General features: G+C 48.0%; 1 protein-coding gene across 1 annotated transcript in view; it reads left to right on the top strand.

Annotated features, from left to right (window-relative positions):
- Nucleotides 1–906: 906 nt before the first annotated feature.
- sec24b (SEC24 homolog B, COPII coat complex component) overlaps nt 907–10,099 on the top strand; it is a gene marked incomplete at its 5' end in the record, with an annotated part of 44,471 nt that continues 35,278 nt past the window's right edge. The window contains 4 exons of the mRNA XM_080536662.1: nt 907–979; nt 1,463–1,608; nt 1,789–2,206; nt 4,439–4,606. Coding sequence (XP_080392788.1) covers nt 907–979; nt 1,463–1,608; nt 1,789–2,206; nt 4,439–4,606 — 805 coding nt within the window. The remainder of the gene's footprint in view (nt 980–1,462; nt 1,609–1,788; nt 2,207–4,438; nt 4,607–10,099) is intronic.

Genomic DNA, 10,099 nt, shown 5'->3' with positions numbered 1-10,099 from the left:
GCATTTGGGCGGTTGGGCTGGATAAATAGCCTTTATTATTATTATTATAGGTTTGGGCTGTATAAATAGCATTTAGGCGGTATCAAAATGTCAGTGCCTGAAAGTTACAAGATGCGTGACGTTAAAACACAGTAGCTACATACAATGTGCAGGTTCTTTTTATTTTATTTTACAAACATCATTGGCAACAGACATACAGTTTAGGGGGCAGGAGATGATGGGCACCTGCCCAATAGTAATTAACTGTTTTCTGACAATAATACAGGTTTTGGACTGGTGGTTTTGGGTGGATTTAGCGGTTTTTAGACTGTGGTTGTAGGCTGGAAATTGTCAATCCCAACTGGCAACCCTGGCTGCCTGCTAGTGCCAGTGTCCCCCACAGGGGGGCGCTCTAGGGACGCTGCCTGCTGCCTGCTAGGTGCAGCATCACAGTATAAGAAGAAGAAGAAGCGCTGCTTTCCCGCTAGGCTCAGTATCACCCACAGGGGGCGCTGCTGCTGCACCTCTGGCCAGATACACACGTATCGAAACGAAACGGCTTCAGATAATCTCCTCCAGGCAGAGGAGAGAGAGAGAGAGAGAGAGAGAGAGAGAGAGAGAGAGAGAGAGAGAGAGAGAGAGAGAGAGAGAGAGAGAGAGAGAGAGAGAGAGAGAGAGAGAGAGAGAGAGAGAGAGAGAGAGAGAGAGAGAGAGAGAGAGAGAGAGAGAGAGAGAGAGAGAGAGAGAGAGAGAGAGAGAGAGAGAGAGAGAGAGAGAGAGAGAGAGAGAGAGAGAGAGATGAGCGTCTGACAGCAGCTAGCCCAGCAGGTTCACTATTCCGCGGATAGAAACACACATCAACATTATCGTCATCGGGGACCAGCGGAACTGACCGACCCGCCGGCCGTTCATGTGCCGGACAGAGAGATGTCTGCGCCGGGGAGACCCTGCCACAGCGACCTGGACCCCGCGGTGAACGGAGGAGGAGGGGGAGCCTCTGGTAGGGACAGGCCGGGGGATCAGGAGGCTAGCTAGCCTGGAGGGAGGGGTGGTGATGGGGTTAGGGTCTGTGGTTGTCATGGCTGCTAGCTAGCTGAGCACCGTAGCCTGGCTGGCTGACCTGCTAACTGACAGCTAGCCTGTGTGTAACCATGTACCATAACCATATCCATATATATATAACCCTGTTATCTATGCTACTTCTATAGGCTGTCCTGTGTGTCTCTCTAGCTAACAGCTGTCCCTGCCTGTCAGAGGGCTTATTGATTAGGTGGCTGAAGCCAATAGCTTATAATCAGATGACTGGTATTGATTTTTGGTGGGGGCAGTTGCCCCCTTTCTTCTCGTTAAGTGTGTGTTTAAGCCAGCTTAAAGCCGTTTTAATAAAACATAACATGTCCAATCATGATCGATCAGATCTACTTCTCACCTCTCCCCCTTTCACCGACGGACCTCTAACAGACCTGTCTCTCTCCCTCCCCAGGCCCAGGCCAGACGTACCCCTACCCTGCTTCGGGGGGCGGGTACTACGCGGACTACGCCCCCCCCCCACCTCCGCAGGGCTACCCCCCTCCTGCCATGCCCGGACACTGTGCCCCCCCCCACCCCGCTCCCAGCAAAGCTTCCCCCGTCACGAACAATGACCACCGTGCTAACTACTACTACTACCAGAGCCCCCCCCACCACCACCACCAGCAGCAGCAGCAGACCCCCCCAGTAGCCTACAGACCCCCACAGGGCTCCGTCCCCACCCCCACCACCTCCTCCGCCCCCCTCCCTGCCTCTCAACCCGCTCCCACCAACCCCCAGCATCCAGGGCCCTACGCCCCCCCCACCCCCACCTCCACCCCCACCCCCACCGCCACCTCCTACTATGGACAGCACTACCCGGCCCCCCAGCACCCCCCCTCCCACCCCCAGCAGCAGCCCAACCTGGTGGCGCCCCCCCCCTCCAGTGGGCACGGCCCCTCCCTCTACCCCATCGTGTCGTACCCCTCTGCGCCGGGCAGCAGCCAGTACGGCACCCTGCGCTCCTCCCAGACCTCCTCTGGCCCCCCCAGCCTGGTGGGCGCCCCCCCCCTCCACCACGGGACCCCCCCCCACCACCCAGCCTCCTCCACGCCGGCGGGGGCCCCTGGGTACGGCGTAGCCCCTCCCCCCGCTGGGCCACACCCCCCCGCCGGGCCTCCCCACCCCCCAGCAGCAGTCAACGGCCAGGCACACACAGGTACTATCAACACACACACACACACACACACACACACACACACACACACACACAGGTACTATCAACACACACACACACACACTCACACACACACAGGTACTATCAACACACACACAGGTACTATCAACACACACACACACACACACACACACACACACACACTCACTCACACACACACACACACACACACACACACACACACACACACACTCACACACATCGTTATACCTAGCGTTATACCCTATTCCTAACGTGAACTTTTTGTAATCAAGGACAGGCCCCTATCTGGGCCTACCTGCCAGAACACAAGCTGTGGTTTAATTTTGGATATAATTGTTTTAAGTATGTTACTACAGAAACAACAAGAGAGATGTTGAGATAAATATCTCTGACATCTGTTCATTACCTCTGGTTAGGACCCGCCCCTCCTATGTTTGTATTGACTTCGTCTCACACTATTTTTCCTGCACTCCAGTTGTCTAATGAAACAGATCAGCCTAGGATGTTACTACAATACTGTTCTAAGCAAAATGATCAATCATTTGTTGATTTTGTAAATAATGTCTATATTTCTATATTGGGGGTAGTGGTGGTCTAGTGGATAGTGAGTTGGACTTGTGAGTTCAAATCCCGCCTGAAGCCACACCACTACTAGTGTGCCCTTGGGTAAGGCACTTAGCCCTCAGTTACTCCAGGGGGAATGTCCCTGTAATTCGTAATTGTAAGTCGCTTTGGATAAAAGCGTCTGCTAAATGGCAAAATTATTAAATTATAAAATTATTGACCAGACCGTGTCACATGAGGTTTTAACAACACGGTCATGGAATGACTGAACATTACGGCCGCGTTCGTAAATTAGCTCTGAGAGCGCCGGAGCGACCACGTGACTGCCTCTTGTCCAATCAAATGACTTGGTTCCATTATGACGTTTAACCCAGTGTGCGCTCCGGTGAATTTTCGAACACGGCCTACATATACAACAGTAGGATGGATGGAGACCAAGTCTTAGGGTGTGTTCTCACTAGAACATTTGCTTCACTGATAAAGTTCGCTTTGCTCTGCGTCGTTTGGAGCTGTGAGAACGCACATTCGAAGTCGCTCCCGCAGCAAAATACCTAAATAAACTATATGAAAAAGCTGTCCTGGACAAGGCTAACAAGATAATAGCAGACCCCCAACATCCGCTCTCCACAGAATACGAAGTTCTCCCCCTAGGTAGAAGGCTTCGCATGCCAAGATGTAATTATAAGCTCTTAAAACTATCATTTGTCCCATTCTCCATTAAACTAATCAATTCGCTCAAGCAGAAACGATGATTAGGCCATGATCACCAGCACCTGCACTTTATCTTAGACACCACTTGAAGGGCCATGTGCAATATTCGAAAACACCACTTGAAGGGTTATGTGCAATATATATTTATACCAAATGATGCCATGTCCAGGTGGAAACTGCTGCCAATGTCACTCAATGTTTGTTGCTGTCCTGTTGTTTACTTTGTCTACTGTATGTTGTATGTATCGTCTCTGTTGCACTTGTAGCATGAAAGTACCATGCCCAAGACAAATTTCCCCTCGGGGACAATAAAGTATAATCAATCAATCAATCAATCAAAGAACCAACGGATGCTCCGCTTGAAAAGGGTGGTTTCACTCCAGTTAGAAACGACGCATCCATCACTTTGCTTTGCTTCGCTTTTGGTGAGAACGCTGCTCGAGGCGGTCCATAGGAAAACAACAGCACACGCGTGTTCATCTGGATAAGAGAGGGACGAACGGGCAATTCTTTTTCTGACCAATGAACTACCACGTCTGTTGCTTCGATTGCGTATGTTACTTCGTTTACATGAAGGGCTGTGAGAACGCAAATCAGAGAAATAATTTATGCAACAATGTTGCAATCTCATCCACTTGCTCCGGGTCTCGATTCAGACTTTCATGTGAGAACATGACCTTAGTGTTCCATTGTTACCTTTCTCTTTCCAGACGGTCGTTACAAATGTCACAATGTGTCTTTAACTCACATTTTAACCATTTAGCAGACGCTCTTATCCAGAGCCATTTACAATGAGAGATGAGGACAGTCTCCCTGGAGTAACTGAGGGGTAGACAGTCTATAAAAATACATTCCATTTCTGTTGAATAAAGGCTCTGCACTGAAGGAGTTTAAAAGGGGGGGTTTAAACGCTGTGTGTTCCTCTGCCCCCCCCCCCCCCCCTCTCTCTCTCCCCAGCCCACCACCACCACCACTATGACCAAAGCCTGCAGACCCCCCCCCTGACGCAGACCCACCACCCCTACGGGGGCGTCCCACACCACGGCTCTGGGGGGGCGGAGGGGGACAGGCCCCCCTCGGAGACCACCGCCCCCCCCTCGGTCCACTCCTCCCCGGACCACCAAGGTAAACCCTGGCCCATCTGGAGAGAGCAGGGGGGGGGGGGCAGGGGGTTGACACTAAAGAGGAGGTTCACCCTAAGTCTATTATTATTTTTGGATCAAGGTTTTTACATTTTATTTTTCACAATATATCAGTCATACATATACATATTCACATATGTGACAGGGCATGGTTAAAAAGTCCGCAACTAGGGCAAAATAATTTTTCTGTTTTTTCCAGATTATGAAAGGGTAGATTGTAAGCTTTAAAATGACGTGTCATACATTGAAATCTGAAACAAGTTGAAGAAGTGGATATTTGAATGTTGATACCCCCTGAACCACCGTACTGAGATATCCAGCCTCAGTCTTCAGAGACGTTTTTCACAGAGGTAATGGGTGGGAACAATAGCTGCTTAACTCCACCCTAATCACTCCCTCAAGACAACCACACCCTCAAGACAACCACTCCCCCATTACACTACCTGTCATTATCTACCTGTCATCTGTCAGTGGGGTTGTCAGCTAACCCACAGGAAACTAAATTGCAGGGCTGACACGTTTAAATAGCTAAACAATATTAATAATAATAATAATAATAATGATAATAATAATAATTCAAGATTCATGATTTTTTATTGCCATGTGTGCCAAAAGTTTATTACATCCCATTACAAGTACAAGAGAGTAAAATTCATGGCAATGGAAAACATTTGGCAAGATACAATTGAGCAATACAATAATAGAATGGTAAAAAAGAATAATGTTGTCCGTGTGCACATGCATTTATCATTTGGGGGCCCCGGCTGCCCCGTGTGCCTGGTCTGTTCCGCCGCCGGGGAACCTGCTTGGCCGTCCTTGTGCGGGGCCTTTATGGTCTGTGCTTGCTTGGCTGGGCCGGGTGTGCTGGTGGTGGGGCGGGCTGGGTGTGTGGGGGGGTGTGGGCCTCCCCGGGGGGGGTGTGGGGGCCCACCGCTGGGTGCTGGTAGGCAAACTGGTTAGTAGTCGCTCTATGTGTAGAGGGCTGCAAGGGAATTTTCCTGGCTACATAGTGTACAGGTTTTTTACTTTTGCCTGCTCTGTCAGTATGTGAAGCGCATTGAGTTGCATCTTGTAAGAAATGCGCTATACAAATAACATTTGATTTGATTTGATTTGATTATAGTCCATAAAGCATCTAGTGGGACTTCGGCGTAGTTCCTTCCCATACCATCTGGGCATCAAAGCTGTAATAAAAAAAGAAGACAGTACATTTAAAATGATTGCCCACTGTTACCAACACCACTTTTACGAAATAGCCTACTACTATCTTCATAAAATAGAATTGCTTATACAATGACAATGACAAATACCTGAAGTGCTGGTGACTCTCATCAAGGTGTCATCTCTCAGAACCTCTCACCTCCTCATTCTGTAACACACATTTCAGGTCAGAGGTGTGGACACTTCTGTAGGTTTTCCATAGACTCAGTGTACTGCAAGTAGGCTAGTGAAATCATTTCAATTCACAGTATTATTCTACAGCAAATCTACATATCAATGAATTAATCATTATTTTTGATTCCACATAACATTACTGTTCATTACAAAAGCATTTACTTTTTCTATAATCTATTACATCTCTAACAAAGCTAGCTAGCTAGCTAACAAGCTAACACTTGTTTGGCTAGCTGGTACACACAAACACACTAAAATGGTGCATGAAACATACTGTACAGTATGTTGCATGTTTAGTAGGTCTGCAACAAATGTATTTATTCATTATCAGGGTTTTTCCTTGATCAAAATGAGGCGGAGGTGGTACCAGAGGCGTTTGACATCAGGGGGACCCCTGAAACGGGGCATTCTGGTGAATTTAGATGCACCAATTTGGGCCTTTTCTGCATCAATTTATGGTGGAAATGTCATTATTTATGTAAAGGAGAACACAATATTCAGGCACAAGATGACCATTCAAAATATAATGTAATCTAATGCAATATAAGGCTCTCAGGCATTCTGTACTTTCAAATGTGTTCTCCTTGAGCAGTCAACATACTATCAGCTATTTCGCTAGCAAAAACGAAAGCTAACTTATTTGCAAAACAGCCACCACGTCGGCGCAATGCCGCAATTGCAGTTAGAAATGACAGAAATCCGTTGCCCCGCGGTGGTGTAGCGGTCTAAGCACTGGCCACTAGTGCAAGCTGCCCACCGGGGACTGGGATCGAATCCCAGCTCGCCAGATCCGGATATGGCTGGGGCACACACGGGGAGCGGCATATTGGGCGGCCGCTCCCGAGGGCGGTATAGGAGTATTTCCGGACAAGGATCCGTCGCGCAACAGTGCCCCCGGTGCTGGGCTTGAGGAGCCAGTCAGCTAGTCTGCCTGGCGGCCTCCTCTGGGACTGCCGGCCACGGGGTCGTGCGGCGGATCCTTCGCAATAGGCAGGGGATAATTGGATGCTAGGTTGGGTTCAATTGGCTACCAAATTGGGTGAAAAAGGGATAAAATCCACAAAAAAAAAAAAAAATGACAGAAATCCACGGGTTTCTTGTAGAAAATACGACCGTCAGAGTTTTGTGGAGAGCTGGAGGCGGCTAGAAATATGACGGAGGCGGCCGCCTCATAATTCTCTATGCAGGAAAAACCCTGATTATGTTTTATCTTTGACAACGTATTTCTTCCTCCCACCATCACATTAGTTTTGGAGAGGGGTGGCATAATTGGTCTGATAACTGATGCTAACAACGGTGCTATCTACCTTACTCACAAAACAACAAATAACTGTTTGGCTATCCTAGTAAACAACACATGTAACTCACTAAAACTTACCCAAGAACACAGCAGAAGGTCTGTCTGCAGACGACTGTCCCATGAAAGTGAAGTGGAGATCAATGTCTGACATTCCGTTGTCATCTGTCATCGTCAGATTCGGAGTTCGGTGTTGCCGTTCGGAGTTCCCGTTATGTATAGTCCAATATGAAGGAGTTCATTAATTGCCCACTGTCGATATTTCTGCCTGCTTATGAAATTCTGTTGATAGCATTAGCGAGAGCTCCAGCCTCCATCTTGTGAACTTGTAAACAGATCCACAAGCACATGGCTCCTTACATACAGCTCGGGTGGGCGTGGCTACACACACTGCCACACTAATAATACCCCCCACCCGACTTTGCTAACTAAATGTAGGTATTTAGTGAATGTAAAACTGTTGGATATGATATCGAGTGGGTTCTTCATCGCTTCGTTTGTCGTCCTATGCCAAAAACCGGAAAACACATTTTTTCACAACAAGACTTGTTTGGCTCGATTGCGAGGTTTCACAATTGCCGAGATGGGGACCTATTAATCAAACCCTGTCACATATATACAACTAGTGTTGTTCCGATACCATTTTTTGATCCCGATACCGATACCGATACCTGACCGTGCAGTACTTGCCGATACCGAGTACCGATCCGATACCACGGCGTTTGAAAAAACAAAACAAAAAAACATGTTTTTTGAGCCGCATACTCACCTCGATGTAAAATTATTGCTAACACTTAGTCTGGCATCGGGTGTTTGGTATCGTGAAAAGTATCAACAAAAATCTATTAACCAACTCAATCAAGGTACCATTTGGTTCTGTAACTAATCATAACAGCAGGGCCGGCCTGTGGGACTGGGGAGTGAAGGCGGTGTCGCCCATCAAAAGAAGAATGTGGCCAGGTACTAATATATGTGAAGGCACACGATTTGTCAAAGTGCAGTTCAATGAATTTGTGAAATCACTTCCATATTCGACTAGGTTTGACACGGAGACTGGCCCGGACTTCTTCCGAGTTATTGCATCCGGGTAGTTTTGAAGCCTGACAAGCAAAGAATGCTGCTAGGGTTTAAACCTTCTAGTCGGAGACTCCTAGCAAAGTTTCTAGCTAAACGCAAGTAGACTTAAAAGTTCTAGACACTGGTTTTTATAACTTTGACAGTCCGGTGTGTGCTTCATGAAACGGGGTTGTTTTTTTAGCTACCATGCATTGGCCAACAGAATTAGTTACCCTGGTGAAAAGTGGGCAAACGTGGCACCATTGTTGAAATCAAAAGTCAAGAACGATAGCTAGTTATTAGTTACGCGTATAACATTACATAGCTCTTCATCCCCAGCAGTGCCTGTCGCTTTGCATGTTCTGTTCATTGAACAGTAGCAGCAACTCAACCACACACTGTCTGTATGAGTAACGCCGGTAAAACAAAACGTACCTTTCTCTGCCACATAATCCTTAGGGGCCATGCTTGCCGATCACAGGTGATGATATACTTGTTAACGGGACTTGTAAAATCCTATTTACTTTGCTCAACTTTAAAAATTGAATGTTTCTCGTGTCTTCACACCGTCACCGTCACCGGAGACAATTCATTCACCGAGTTGCGGGACGCTGTGGGTGCGTTCGTAAATTCGCTCTGGAAATCTGATCACCACTCAAGGAATGCCTCTTGTCCAATCAAATTGCTTGGTCCCTTTATGACGTTGATACCACTGTGCGCTCCAGCGTTCTAAGAGCGAATTACGAATGCAGCCTGTGCAAAACGCGCATCACAAGTTTGGTATCGGGTGTCATTTGTTAGTACTCGCCGATACCGATACCAGCATTTTTGTGCGTATCGGTGGCCATGCCGATACTAGTATCGGTATCGGAACAACACTATATACAACCTACATACATATACACAACCACTATACACAGCCAGACGCCCATAAAAGTAAAATAAATAACAAACAAAATGAAATGATATTCCATTATCATGCTGACCCTAAGTCTGTTATGATTGAGTGTGTTTATGGTCAATCCATCATTCTCACAGTCTCCAACTGTCAGTGTTTTGGTTGAAGCTGCATCATAGCTGTCGGAATGCGGAAAGAGTATTTATCTGTGTGTTTACTTCCTTATACACTCTCATACCTCTACTCTGACCTGCTCTGACCTGCTCTGCTCTGCTCTGCTCTACTCTACTCTGACCTGACCTGCTCTACTCTGACCTGACCTGACCTGCTCTGCTCTGCTCTGCTCTGCTCTGACCTGACCTGCTCTGCTCTGCTCTACTCTGACCTGACCTGACCTGCTCTGCTCTGCTCTACTCTGACCTGACCTGCTCTACTCTGACCTGACCTGCTCTGCTCTGCTCTACTCTGCTCTGCTCTGCTCTGCTCTGCTCTGACCTGACCTGCTCTGCTCTGCTCTACTCTGCTCTGCTCTACTCTGCTCTGCTCTGCTCTGCTCTGACCTGACCTGACCTGCTCTGCTCTGCTCTGCTCTACTCTGACCTGACCTGACCTGCTCTACTCTGCTCTGCTCTGCTCTGACCTGACCTGCTCTGCTCTGCTCTGCTCTGACCTGACCTGACCTGACCTGCTCTGCTCTGCTCTGCTCTACTCTGCTCTACTCTGACCTGCTCTACTCTGACCTGCTCTACTCTGACCTGCTCTACTCTGACCTGCTCTACTCTGACCTGCTCTACTCTGACCTGCTCTACTCCGACCTGACCTGCTCTGCT

The sequence above is a fragment of the Nansenia antarctica genome (assembly GCF_963989245.1).
Source record: "Nansenia antarctica genome assembly, chromosome: 7".
NCBI lineage: Eukaryota > Metazoa > Chordata > Actinopteri > Argentiniformes > Microstomatidae > Nansenia > Nansenia antarctica.
This window is presented reverse-complemented; position numbering and strand designations above follow the sequence as displayed.